The sequence below is a fragment of the Naegleria lovaniensis genome (assembly GCF_003324165.1).
Source record: "Naegleria lovaniensis strain ATCC 30569 chromosome Unknown tig023, whole genome shotgun sequence".
NCBI lineage: Eukaryota > Heterolobosea > Eutetramitea > Acrasida > Naegleriidae > Naegleria > Naegleria lovaniensis.
This window is the reverse complement of record NW_025407845.1, coordinates 469,882-484,030: the sequence shown is the minus strand read 5'-3', so window position 1 is coordinate 484,030 and position 14,149 is coordinate 469,882. Positions and strand designations below refer to the sequence as shown.

The window sequence follows — 14,149 nt, the reverse complement described above, 5'->3', positions numbered from 1 at the left end:
TTTTTTTTGATGACACTCCGGATCACGCCAGGAATTCTGAAATAAAGGTCCATAACAGTAATTTTTCTGGGAAGGGTTGAGATGTCTCACTTGTGACCAAAAAAAAGGCTACAGCACTGCAGGTTCCCAAGTTGTCTCCAACCTCAGTACTGATGCAGCTCGACGATGCTTAACTTCTCAAATCGGACGGGATGAGGTGCATTCATCGTGATATGGCCGTAGCCATTCGTTGCTTCAAAATAACTGTTTTAACAACAAAAAAACACAATGTTCTGTCAAGCAAAGAATGCAGGGATTTACAGCTCACAGTTGCCAATAGTCATACATAAGAGGCTTCACATTCTTGAGTCCATTATTACTTTATTCGTTTAAGGTACCTAGTTGTTTTAAACTTGCTCGCACTTCTTTGATAATGCTTTCACATTTGGTGAGCTTGTCAATATTCTGACGTTGGATGGGTGAATAGAAAGCAAGTTTTTTACACTTTTCTAATTCCTCCTCCAAATTCTTGCAAGTCTTCTTGTAGTGGTATTTCTCTTGTTTTGCCTTCTCCACAGCAATAATTAAAGTTTGTATGTGGACAGAATTTTTTCCTTGGACGTTGGTTTGGTGGAAATGTCAATTAAAATCTGATTCTTCTTCTGCTCACTGGATAAGCAATGAAGCTTGTCTTTGACACTTTCCAATTCAGTCTTTGTATGTTCAAGTTCATTACGGAGTTGTGTTACTTCAGAAGATGTGGACGATGTTTCAGGCTGTAATTGTTCGGAACTTTGTCTTTCGGTGTTGTCTTTTTCTAAAAGCAAACTGTTTTTCTTTTCCAGCTCTTTCTTGATTTTGAATATTTCCTTGTCTCTTTCCTGTACAGATAATTCAAGCTTCTTAATAGCAGTAATAGATTCGCTACACAACGTTTTCGAATTTCGCAGCTCCGAATCCTTATTGGACAATTCTGTCTTAATTGTGCTTATTAAGTTAGCTTTTCCTGCAACTCCTTTCGTGTTTCTTCAGAAACTTTTTCAGATTGCCTTAATTTCCGTTCAAGCTCCAATGCTCTATTCTGGTGTGCATCAAGATCTTCCTTTTGTTTCTCCAATACATCCAAAAGATTTTTGTTTTCGGTGGCAAGAGTTTGAATTTGAGACTCGTAGTAATTGATTTTTTCTACATGTAAAGTGCTGCAGTCCTCTTTAACGTTCATCATCTGGCTGTGCAGAATGTTCTTTTCCTTTCTCAATTCGTCAATACTTTTGTTTAAGATAAGTATAAGCTTTGACAAGCTCTCTTGCTCCACCAAAATAATATCCTTCTCTTTACTAAGGGAAAGAATCTCCTCCTTTAGCATGCTATTCTCTTTTTCGAGATCGTTTTTCCTTTGGTCCATGATGGAATACTCTGCAAGTTTTTTGGTCAAATCTGTTGACTTTTGTACTAGAGAGGAGATCATTCTGTCTTTTTCGTTGAGCTGGATTGAATCTTCCTCCTTGATTTTGTTGAACTCAAACAACAAGTCATTGTATCTTTGGTCTGCTGACTGACTAGTGGTTTGCAAATTTTTCAGCTCGTTGTTCTTGTCTATGAGCAATCGTTCTAATTCAAGCACCCTTGCAGAAAGTGTTTGTAGTTTCTCGCTCTGTTTTTTTGTAGCGTCCACTGTCTGTTGATATGCCAACTCTAACTTTGATTTCTCAAGCTCCAAGTTATTTTTTTCAATCACAAGCTGATTGTTTGATGAAGTGCAATCCTGCTTTAGAATGTTCACTTGTTGCTCCAACATGGACTTTTCAGATGTGAGTTTCGCAATATTCTCTTTTGCGACATTGTTCATCTCTCGAAGAGAATTAATTTCATCAGAAATGCTCGCAATTTTCGTAGATCCCCCCTTAATACTTTGTTCTAGCTCTTGTATTTTGTTGTTTTTGCTTTCAATTTCCATTTTCAATTCTGTATTTAAATGTTTTTGAATTTTCAGTTCTTTATCCATGTTCAAAATGACATTTCCTCTCTCTGTGAGAGCTGATTGGAGCTGAAGCAGTTGTTGTAAACTTTCCGAATTCTTGCTTTCCAGCTCTCTCAACGTTGAACATTTCGAATCAATATCGCTTTCTAGTAAAGCAATCCTTTCTTTTGATCTATTGATTTGAGAATATGCTTCATCAAGCTTCTCTTGTAAAGAGGACTCCCGTTCCTCCCCAGTCCTTCTACTTAATTCAATCTCTGCTATTTTTTCTTTTAACGAATAGACAGTATGGCTCAGATGATCACATTGAGCCTCCTTTTCTTTCAGATCCTTTTCCTTTTGTTCTAATTGAAGCTTCATCGAAGATTCCATTTCTGTGTTGCCTAATTCCAACGCCTTCTCCAGTCCTATTAATTTAGCTTTCAATTCTTTCACTTCCAGTTCATGCTTTCTTGCTTCTTCACTTCTTGCTTTTGAGAGCGACGTTAATTTTTCTTCCAATCCTATCAAATGATTCTGTAACATAAGCCTCTCTTGATGTGCCTCCTCGTTTTTCTTTTGTTCCATCTCTAGAGAGTTCAGCAATTTAGCAGTTTCATTCTTATATCTTTGTGCTTCTTCCTCTGTAATGGCCAACTTTTCCTGCTTTTCCTTACTTTCCAATAAAGCTTGTTCAAGTATGGATACTTGCTGAGTCAGCAGTTCGCTGCGATCTGATATCGTTTTTCGATCGTTATGTTCCGACCGTATTTTTTCTTCAAGTGAGGTGATCTGGTTCTCTAAATCGTCAACTCTATTGACGGAACGGTCCAACTGCTCTTGTTTTTCTTTTAGCATAGAATTGAAATGCGTTACCTTCTCAGTAAATTCTTGCTTGAGCTTGCTAATTTCTGCATGATGATATCTTTCCATGTCCAATCGCAATCTTTTTTCATGCTCCCAATTTTCTGTTATTTCAGCAATTTGCACGGCATGATTTTCAACAAGCTCGTTAACGGTGTTCTTCAGAGACTCTTCTTTTTCAACAAGCAGTCGTGAGGCCACATCCTTATTAATACTTTGGTCATGTAGCAGTTTTTCAATTTTTTCTTTCAAATGCTGCTCGTTCTCCTCTTTTTCTACTACTTGTCTATGTAGCGTTTTCAATTGTTGATCCTTCTCTTCAAGCCCAATATTTTGCTTTGCTCTTTCATACCTGTCCCGTTTTTCTAATTCTTCAAGAAGGAATGTTCCAAAAGTTTCAATGTTGTGTTGGATGTAGCTAGCAACCAGATTCCTCATTTCATCCTTCTCTCGTCTCAAAGTTGTGCATGATTCTTTGAGAGCGATGTGATGCATCCTGAGCCTAGTTAATATTTCTTCATTGTTCTTGGCAAGTTTTCCAGCAACCTTGTTAATAGTAGTCGTTAGCATGTGATTATAAGGTCGAAGAAATACCTACATGAGATGTATTTCCAGAGGTTGTTACATGTTCGCGATCTGCTTTAACGACAGAAAAGCTTGTTGTGATATCCATGGTTTTCTTTGCGACCTCTGCTGCAGATACGTGAGGAGAGCAATTTGCCAACACAACAACTTTCAAGCTTCCTACCAATATTTCATAAAGAACGTTTTTAAATATTGAATTGGCATCTGTTGTCACACCGCTTAAAACTTCTGAAATGAGCTGTGTATCGTCCAACGTTGCATCTATTAATGTGAGACAAAATTTGTTATTTCGATCATTTGTATCACCAATTTTGATTGTGAACACTGTTGTTCCAGGAAGGTTTTCTATCTGGTCTTCTCTAAGAACCACTTTTAAACATTCATTTAGATCTCTCAAAGAGGCAATTTTGTTTGACTCTCCTAGAAGGTATTTACTATGCCAACCCGCTCTGATACTACTTACTTTTTTTCATCAGATCAACGAAAGATCCATTTCTCACCTTACTCACTGACAATGATAAGCTATATTTGTGATCAAGAAGGAATTTAACGCTTCGGAATAGTAATGCATCATTAGGTCCAATTTCTTCATTTTCCCAATTCCTTCCTCCAACAATGGAGAAGGATCGTCCACTATATTTTCCTCCACAACTAATAAGCACGTTATTGCATCCGGTATTAATAATATCTATCCAGCGTGATGTTATTTGCATTAGAATGTAACCTTCATCAACATACCGTTCAACATTGGCAATCCAATCGATTCAAATATCTGTTCTGTCGTTGTGCTCATGGGAAATACTTTATCAAAGTCATACTTCATTGGCTTTTCAACTCCGTACTGTTTTGATTGCAAAAATTATTTCATACATAACGGCAAGTGGATGACATTAAGGCTCGAGTTAGGGCTGTACTACTAACCTTGAGTAGAACGTTCTTCAAGGATTTATGGAAGGCAACACTACATTGAGCCTTTTTATCGCTTTCGTCATTCATTTCATACTTGATAAAGGGTCTGAATCGGCAAAACCTCAGCAGATCCGACGACTGGGTGGAACCTGCAGCAGTGGATGTGGTTTGATTTGTTTGAGGACATCATTTTCTCCAGCAGAGCTCATTTTTTTTGATGGCGCGTGATGAACCTTCCTCGATCATACTGTGAGGGGAATTATTGTTCGAAATTTTCTGAATTGAGTGTGCATGTCATTTAGTAAAACTTACTGTACTATTGTTTATGGAAGAGATTAATAGAATCGAGGGTTGTGTTAGGTTTCAATATTCTTTGGTAATTAAGGTAAAAAGAATAATTGTCCAGTTGGTCTTATTCTCATGAAACGATCATAGGAAGACACAGATTGATGAATTGTTTCTGGCAATTTTGAGAGAACTTGTTTCATTTCATCAATATCCTTTTGAATAGAGTCCATTGTTGTCTTCATTTCTCGTATTTTCTGGTCATGCTGTGCAAGTTTCATTTCTAATTCCTTAACAGGTCCTAATCGTTCGCTGTCACCCTGTAACCGTTTAAATGAAGTTGTGCTATCTCTTTGTTCTGCTAATGGTTTAAATTTTTTGATGATTTGATAATTAGATGCCGGAGAATTTTTGATCATTAAGGGCACCCACTTTTGACACAACTGTGTTAACTCCACTTGGTTGTTGCAAATATAAATGACTTTGTAATAGTAACCACCGGAAGAGTAACTCGATTTAAGTTTTGTGATGATGAGCTTGTTTTCATCAAAATTAACGGGAGAATTTTCAAGTGATTTCTTAACTGCTTCCTTAATGTCATTGGGTGATGTTGCTTCTGGGAAATAGCATACACCACTTTTATAGTACTCCTCACTGTTTTTTGAAATGAAAGGCTTTGGAATTTCTACAAACACGCCTTGGCTGCTATTGACAATGGTAGTGATCACATTCTTGTCAGTGTGTCCAACTAAGAGGGAGAATGTATCATTGCTGACATAGAGATTCGCGTAGATTGAACTGACTGCATGGGTTCTCAAGATATGAATGAGTATGCCAATTTTCTCTTGAACATTGGTTTTGTTTGGGCTCTTGTATTCAACTTTAAAGAGACCTTCACCTGGTTGCAAGGTTCCTGGTGATGCAATAAAAGTTCCAGTACTGATACCATATTTAAAGAGAGAGTTTAGAGTTTCTTCGTAATCATGATCTTGAGTAGAGAGAATCATCATATTTGGTTTGGTTTTTGGAATTCTGGGAGTTTGGGTTAATACTTTTTCGTTAATTTCTCCCATAATCTCAAACAAGTCCTCGGGGATGATGTCAGTTTTGCTGATGATGCGAATGATGTTTTCTTTTGAGAAAGTTCTTGGTGTTTTGTTCATCATTTGGGTTGTTGATTTGCTACTGTGAATGCAAGCTTTTCGTTGAGAGAAAATTGTGCGTCCTTAGTAGGTGTTGTGTAACAAATTTTTTTGCTTAATAAAATTGACGTTTGGCATTTAGTCGTTGGCGGGATTTCTTTTGTAACGGTTGTAACGTTGTGGTTTTAATTGTCCAACTTGAGCTGACGCTAGCGTTTACTGTTCTACCACAGCGGTAGTCTGTTCCAGTTATCTGTAAAAAGCGAACGATACAATCTTTGATGTACATTACATTTATTTTTTCAAATGTAACAATCAATTTTCATCAAAGCGTCGATGGTTTAGTGGTAGAATACGGCGTTGCCATCGCCGTGACCCGGGTTCAATTCCCGGTCGACGCAAATTTTTTGCTATTGACTCCCTTTTACGTTTTCATTGTTTGTTGTTTTTGAATACATGTCGCAAACCCAGGACAGGTAGTCTTGTCATCCAATCATGCTGAACTCTCTTCCTCAATCCAAAGATACATGTTTTTGCTTTGTCATCACATTGCAAGCAGAAAAAACAGCAAGCAATTCTGATAAAATATTTGGTAACCGCCAAATTTCACTCTTGTAACGGCAAGTCGCCTTTCATCACACATGAACAACAACAACAACAACAACAAGAGGAAAGCGGACGCTATCGAACCTTCTTCTTCCTCCTTTCAACCAACAGCCATCTCTACGCAACAACAATACAAAACATACTATGATATTGCAAAACCGTACCTGAAGAAGGTAAAGCACACAGAATTCAAGAAGGAGGATTTTGATATGCCCCATTTCCATTGCAACTATTGCCAGAAGGATATTACATCTCTCGCTAAAATCACTTGTGCTGTATGCGAAGAGTTTGATTTGTGTGTGGATTGTTTTTGCGTCGGTGTAGAGACTCAACAACACAAGAATGATCATGCCTACAAGGTACAGCCAAATCTCTCTCGGACGGCTCTCATCTCGAGTGGATGGACAGCGGAAGAGGAATTATTACTTCTCGAAGGTATTGCACACAATGGTTTGGGCAATTGGCTCGACATTGCTGAACACGTAGGAAAGACCAAAAGCAAGTATGATTGCGAAATTCACTATTGGACCTATTACGTGGACAAGCCCATCGCAAAGAGGAAAGCCATGATTGAAAAGTTGAAACGGGAGCAAGCACTCTACCAACAACAGCAGCAATCGACATCATCATCTTCGGCTGGGTCGTTCGTACCCTCAGCCTCTCCCTCTTCATCAGAGCCAGCAGCAACGAGTACAACTTTGAACAACAACAACATTTCTCAACCACAAGAAGACTTCCAATCACTCCTAGATAAGCTTTACACTGAAAATATTGACGATGACGGACAATACATACCTGTTCCTGATCCATCAGCACCCTTGGTTATCGAGAAGAATCAAGTCATGACCAAAAAAGACATTCGCAAAGATGATGATGGTGTGTTAATGTCCATCAAGAAGGAACTCAACATTCCACAAATCGATTTAAAGAAAATATTTGAGGAGAATTTGAAACGATCAGCAAATCCCAGATTTGTCATGGGAACCATCTTGTCGAGAGAACCTCAAATTGTTGGTCAAAAAAAGAATACCTATCAACAAGGAATTGATGTTGGTTATTTACCTCTGCGAGCTGATTTTGACATGGATTATGATCATGCAGCTGAGGAATTGATTGCTGAGATTGAGATTGATGAAGAAGATTCTCCTGAAGAAAGAGAACGCAAGTTGAATTTATTAAGGCTCTATGAATTTCGATTGAGCGAACGAGAACGTAGGAGAAAGTTTGCTATTGAGAGACAACTTGTTGATTGGAAGAAGATTAGTGCCATCGAGAAAAAGAGAACGAAAATGGAAAAGGAATTGTATCAAAAGTACAGACCTTTTGCAAGATTTTTGGATAATCAAGATGAATTCGAAGAGTTCATGACAGGTATTATTCAAGAAACAAAGATTAGGACTAGAATTCAAGAATTGAAAGAATATAGAGCAAATGGACTCACCTCACTCTCTCAATGTGCAACCTATGATGCTGACAACAAGAAACGAGAGGCAGATTTAGAATTTAAAAAAGCTAAAGAAGGAGCAACTCCAAAAGTGCCAACTTCTAGGCGCAATTTTGATCATCTAATGGGAACTCCAAAAGACACCAACACTTTAGGGATGGAGCTACTCTCGAAACGCGAAAGAATCTTGTGCTCAGAGCTTCACATTCTACCTAGGCAATACATGCTTATTAAGGACACCTTGACAAGAGAATCTCTACTGACTGGATTTGTCAGCAAAAGTGCTGCTTGCAAGTTACTTAGTGACATGGATAAGGATCAAGTGAAGAAAATTCATGACTTTTTCGTGGCAAATTCATGGATTAATGGTGCTCCTCAAACATCAGAAAATCAAATGGTAAAGTAAGAACATTCGGAAGCGTACAATGAACAAGATGCATTCATCATGTGGACAACTTTAATGTGGATATGGCATACATAACACTACTGAGAGGAACATGAATATCATCCATCCTGCGGTGCGAGTGATATACATTCATGGCAATCGTACCATAGGGCAAGCAACGCACATGATGTCATTCAACGAATGTGTGAATCAATAAAAATCTAGGGGTGTTCCGAATCTGCATCGAGTGTGAAAAATGACTCAAGAACGAGAGTACCTACTGAGTGGTGGTGGTGGGGTAGTAGTACCTCGTACCACATTAGCAACACAACACCAGTAGTATCAAATTCACAACAACAACAACTGCCGAATGGTACGTGTGTGAACAAGTTTAATTTTTGAAAACTCATACCATTTCACTTTCCGAAAATTCTTTGAAATGAATTAAAAATTAATAATTTCAATGTATTTAAATTTCTCATGAAATAATACATGATCTCAATGACGACCATTATAATTGATGACATGATATCACCAGATGTTCTCGATCAACGATCTCAAACCATAATCAGCAACATGGAAGAAAAAACAGAAGACCATGAACTCCACGATGCCAATGCTGAAACAGAGAGCGGAGGTGAAGAAGATGACATGGTTACTTTTAAAAACGGAGCTCCCATCAAGAAACCAATTTTGCCAAACTTTAAGAGAATGACAAAAAAAGAAGTTGTGAAATTTTCGTTTAGGACCTCAAAAATTGTCATTCTTTCTCTTGCATTTCTTGCTTTTGCGATCATTTTCAGTTTATTCCATTCAGTGCCTAATCATGAAACTTTACATTATATTTCTATTGGAGAGAATCAAACCAAATTCATTGAATTTTCACATGACAGTCCTCAAGATTTATTAACCATTCAAGTGGATATTCCCATTGTTGGCAATGAGCTCATCTATGACTTGAAAAAGGAAACCATTTCAAAAAAGAAGAATCAAGATTGGAAATTAGATTTTCAACTACAAAGAAATTCTTTTGCAAATTTAATTTATCAAAAATCATTCAACATTGATGATATGAATGAGGAGGATCACCAACTTTTTATCAACCTTGCGAATCAAACCTATACATTGGAATTTGTGTCATTGATGAATGATACCATTGTTCCTGTTCACGATAATCATACCAATCCAGAACAACCTCACAGTGCTGATGAATCTGAATCTGAAATTCAAGAAATCAAAGGCAAACACACCTTTTACACTGATTATTCAGAATTGACTGTGGAAGAAAAACACAATGTCACCTATCGATTACTCATTTCAACAAATTTTCCACAAAATATTACATCTTCATTCACCATTCGAGTCAATTTTCAACAACAACCTAATTTAGCAAGATATCAAGTATTATTGGCTGCCTTAGTTTTACTATTTGTCTATGTATTGATTGTGTTTGAATTAATTCACAGAACATTGGCTGGTATGGTAGGATCATTCTTGGTTCTATCTGTTCTTGCTCTTGTGAATAGAAAACCAACTCTTGAAGAAATTTGTGAATGGATGGAATACGATACTCTTGCATTATTGTTTGGAATGATGATTATGGTGGGAATTTTCTCAAATACAGGATTTTTTGAATGGACAGCATTGATGGCTTACAAACTATCGAAAGGAAAGGTCTGGAGATTGACCATTATTTTATGCTTGTTCACAGGATTTGTTTCTGCATTTTTGGATAATGTCACGACCATCTTGTTGGTAACGCCTGTGACGTTGAGATTGTGTCGAGTTGTGAATATTTCACCCATTCCTATTATTATTAGTGAAGTTATTTTCTCCAATATTGGAGGAACTGCCACTGCTATTGGTAAGTGAAAATTTCACTATTTCATGTGTGTGTGTGAAATATTTACCATATTTGGAATACTGAATTTTCAATGACATTATTACAGGAGACCCACCAATCGTCATCATTGTGAACCATCCAGGTATCAAGGCACTAAAAATTGGTTTCGTAGATATTTCACTATTTTTAGCTCCATGTGCTCTGATTGTAGCATTTTTCACATTCATTCCAGTCGACTTCTTAATTGGAAATTATTCAAACAAGCTCCTCAAGTAGATAATGAGAGAATTCAACGAGAAAAAGAAATTGAAATTTGGGAATATACTCTTAAAAAGACTCAAGGAAATGGAGTTGAAGAAAACATGGTTAAGGAAAGTTTACAACATCATATTGTCAACTTGAAAGCTCAATTGCAAGAATATTTACAAAAGAAAGGAGTCAGTACCAACACTCAACTCTCTCCAAAAGATCTTGCCAAACTCTCTCAACAATATTCGATTCACAATCCTCGACTTTTTATTATTTGTTGCATCATTTTAGTCATTGTAATTATTTTCTTCTTTTTAGAGAGTTTTATTCATGAATATGTTCATGTAGGATTGGCAGAAATTGCAGTGATTGGAGCCATTATCATGCTGTTATTGAGTGGTATTGACGAATTGGATGAAGTGATTGAAAAAGTTGAATGGTCTACTTTACTCTTTTTTGGATCTCTTTTTATTTTGATGGAGGGATTGTCACAATTGGGATTAATTGAATATATTGGAGATTTGACTTCGAGTGTGATTAGTTTTGTTCCTGCAGGTGACTTGAGATTGTTTGTGGCTATCACATTATTGTTATGGGTTTCTGCGATAGTCTCTGCTTTTATTGACAATATTCCATACACGACCGCTATGATTCCTGTGGTTTTAAAGTTAGCAGAGTCTCCAACCAATTTACCGATTAGGCCAGTTCTATGGGCTCTTGCTTTGGGAACATGTCTTGGAGGTGAGTTATTTTTTTTTGAAATCAATTAATTTCGTTTAATGCTGCATTGTAACAATGAAACAAGGTAATGGAACACTAATTGGTGCATCAGCAAACGTGGTAGCAGCAGGAATTTGTGAAAATAAGGGTCACAAAATGTCATTTGTGGGATTCATGAAGCTTGGTTTCCCTTGCATGATTCTTTCTATTGTAATATCGAATATTTATCTTACAATTGTCCACATTGCACTTGGAATTAAATAAATATTCGTTAATAATATTTGAGAAAATTAAGCGAAATTTTTTAACGTTTATTTGAAATTGTTGTTACTTCAAAACTGAGAGGTGTGATTTCAATAATTTAAATGACGTGAGCAGTGAGGATTTCAAAAGTGAATTGTTTCTTACTGAGTTGTTCCTTTACGAGTTCAATGTGTTCAAAACCTTTGGTTTGACATGTAATAATTGTTGCTGTGAAGCCGACTGGAACATTTTCAGTTCTCTCGTGGTCAACTTCTCTAATGTTAACTTTCAATTCACCGAGTAGTGTCAAAACCTTAGCCAATTGACCTGGAACGTCTGGAACAACAGCTCTCACTCTAACAAGTCTGCCACTTTGTGCCAAACCTCTGTCAATGATATCCCTCACTATGATTATAGGATAGCACGATTTCAAGAATTATGAGATAAGGCAGAAATTTCATTGATAAAAAGAACATCATTGTTTTGTTCATACTTACCTGTACCAATATCCATGTTTCCTCCAGAAAGAACTACACATACACGGTGAGAGGGCTATTTGGTTTAGTAATTTCAGGTAGCTTTCCAGACAAGAGAGCAGCAACTGCAGTAGCTCCAGCACCTTCTACAAGTGTCTTTTCTCGTTCAAGTAACACTAGAACTGCATGTGCAATTTCACTTTCGCTCACGCTCACAATGTCATCAACATACTTGTCAACAATTGGGAAAGTTAAATCTCCTGCTCGTTTCACAGCAATACCATCAGCAATGGTAGATTTGAATGGAACCATAGTGGCTTTTCTTTCCTTCTTAGCTGTGATCATGGATGGAATGTTCTCAGTTTGAACACCATAAACCTTAATTTTTGGATTGACTGTTTTCACTGCAATGGCTGTGCCAGATATGAGGCCTCCACCTCCAATTGGACACACAATGGTATCTATATATGGTGATTGTTCCTATTGTTTTGATTTATAGGATGATAAGTGAGACAACAATTGTCAATGATCGTACATATTGAACTCACATGTCAAACAAACCTACCAATAATTCAAGACCTAGCGAGCCTTGTCCGGCAATAATGTCATTGTCATTAAAAGGATGGACCAAAACTCTATTTTCTGCATCCTTAATTCTCAATGCTTCTTGATAAGCGTCATCAATTGATTCTCCGATTAAAACAACTTCAGCTCCATATCTTTTTGTTCCTGCCACTTTTGCAAGTGGAGTGTTTTCTGGCATGCAAATAGTTGCCTTAATTCCAAGTCTCATTGCATGATATGCAACAGCTGTTCATGGGTCATACAATTAATTAAATTTAAAACATGTCAATTTTGTTTTGAATGAAAACAATGCAGTTTCGTTTGGTAAGGTACAAAATTAAGAAAAACACGATAATTACCTTGAGCACTATTAAATGTCATATGTGACAAGTCATGTCAGGAATTTCTGAAATATTTCAATAAACTTACTGATTTCCTGCAGAGGATGCCACAACACCTCGTTCTCTTTGCTCAGCAGTCAAAGATGCTAATTTGTTAATTGCACCTCTTTCTTTGAAACTACCAGTCATGTGCTTATTCTCATACTTTAAATGTACTTTTCTTGGATGCAATATTCCTTTTTGACTTCCGAAAATTTCATGTGTGAGAACCATTGATTCCTGTAATGGAGTGGGAGGAAGCAAAGGTCCTTTTTTGTGTGAACGTTTTTAAAAGACGTCATCATGTGTATTGGACATTGATGATGGTCAATTTTTTAAATGAATGATTTGTTGATGGCAATGAACGAATCCACATTTCAGAAACTTACGAATTCTAGCAAAGGCTTCTTCAATATCATAAAACGTAACATGAGAGGGAGATGCCAAACTACCATCTTCATCGGGTGCTACATATTGAATTTCTTCCAGAGGAGCCGAGCTATTATTGCTTTGATCCGATGGTGGTACATAATTTGGATGAACAACTTTCATAGAATTTGCAAGAGTGGTTGAGAAGGAACGCCATGATGAAGCTGATGAACAACTACTCATCGACAGCAAGCCTTTACTCTTGTGTTGCATGAACTGAGAAGCAGCTCTCAATGATCGGGATGTATTGAGAGAGAGCATGATAAGTTATGATGAATTGTAGGTTCAGCTGCTGTGTTTTCAATGGTGTTTTAAAACGGATGAAAAGGATGTGTGGGATAATGATGGAAAGTTCAGTTATTTTTTTTGGCTGCGACCAACGAGCAGGAATGAAGATTACAATTTTGGGTCTTTGACCCAATTTATTTGTTGTGATTTAAAGCTGGCAGATTTGTCAAGATGAAACTCGTTCAATAGATGAATTAACCCCATCAGCTCTATATCCTTTATGTTGCCTCTCATGAACAAGTCTGGTATAGCTGCAGAAATGATGTGATAAGGCCCACTTTTTGTGTTTCACAAAAATAGAAATATTTCAAACCTGAGATGAAGAAATAAAAATATTTATTAATGAATGATGTAAAGCAAAGTGGCGCAGGGGGAGCGCGGTGGGCTCATAACCCACAGGTCCTAGGATCGAAACCTAGCTTTGCTATCCTTTTAAACCATTGTTCGTCTGTTCTTCTTTCCTTAATCTTTTCGTATTTTGACAATTTCAAGTTATCTAGCTAGAAAACCCTACTAGTAGTAGGAGGGTTCTCTAATTACCGTCTCAGTTCATGATTTATGTATGTCGTGATGAAAAATGTGCATATTGACCTTCCGCCATCCTAATACGCTCGCATGTCGGATCGAAATGCATGTCTTGCAAAATAGATCAACGAATAAGCGACTCGTGCCCGTCATGCAGGGCGAAAGGACACTAACTGAAGGACAATATCCTCGCTATTTAGCTCATTCTGGATGGATCAAAAAGGCTCTCGCTTCCAGTTGCTAAAGGAAGATATCACCTTTGAAATAAATTCT

The 14,149-nt window shown here is 37.2% G+C and overlaps 5 protein-coding genes across 5 annotated transcripts; 1 reads left to right on the top strand and 4 right to left on the bottom strand.

Annotated features, from left to right (window-relative positions):
• Window positions 1–563: 563 nt before the first annotated feature.
• C9374_005269 (uncharacterized protein) lies at window positions 564–4,384 on the bottom strand (the record flags this gene model as incomplete). The annotated part of the gene is made up of 6 exons (XM_044695000.1): window positions 564–956; window positions 1,016–3,349; window positions 3,402–3,649; window positions 3,852–4,076; window positions 4,127–4,229; window positions 4,310–4,384. 6 exons carry the CDS (start codon window positions 4,382–4,384, stop codon window positions 564–566), a joined length of 3,378 nt encoding a protein of 1,125 aa, XP_044548368.1.
• A 293-nt stretch (window positions 4,385–4,677) lies between these two features.
• C9374_005268 (uncharacterized protein) lies at window positions 4,678–5,748 on the bottom strand (the record flags this gene model as incomplete). The annotated part of the gene is made up of 1 exon (XM_044694999.1): window positions 4,678–5,748. The coding sequence occupies one exon, from the start codon at window positions 5,746–5,748 to the stop codon at window positions 4,678–4,680; it is 1,071 nt and encodes a 356-aa protein (XP_044548367.1).
• Window positions 5,749–6,365: 617 nt separating this feature from the next.
• On the top strand, window positions 6,366–11,235 carry C9374_005267 (uncharacterized protein; the record flags this gene model as incomplete). Its single annotated transcript, XM_044694998.1, has 5 exons — window positions 6,366–8,171; window positions 8,385–8,532; window positions 8,698–10,023; window positions 10,153–10,992; window positions 11,057–11,235. The coding sequence occupies 5 exons, from the start codon at window positions 6,366–6,368 to the stop codon at window positions 11,233–11,235; spliced, it is 4,299 nt and encodes a 1,432-aa protein (XP_044548366.1).
• A 97-nt stretch (window positions 11,236–11,332) lies between these two features.
• On the bottom strand, window positions 11,333–11,727 carry C9374_005266 (uncharacterized protein; the record flags this gene model as incomplete). The annotated part of the gene is made up of 2 exons (XM_044694997.1): window positions 11,333–11,619; window positions 11,712–11,727. The coding sequence occupies 2 exons, from the start codon at window positions 11,725–11,727 to the stop codon at window positions 11,333–11,335; spliced, it is 303 nt and encodes a 100-aa protein (XP_044548365.1).
• A 17-nt stretch (window positions 11,728–11,744) lies between these two features.
• C9374_005265 (uncharacterized protein) lies at window positions 11,745–13,324 on the bottom strand (the record flags this gene model as incomplete). The annotated part of the gene is made up of 5 exons (XM_044694996.1): window positions 11,745–12,170; window positions 12,256–12,500; window positions 12,614–12,621; window positions 12,684–12,903; window positions 13,024–13,324. 5 exons carry the CDS (start codon window positions 13,322–13,324, stop codon window positions 11,745–11,747), a joined length of 1,200 nt encoding a protein of 399 aa, XP_044548364.1.
• Between the last annotated feature and the right edge of the window lie 825 nt (window positions 13,325–14,149).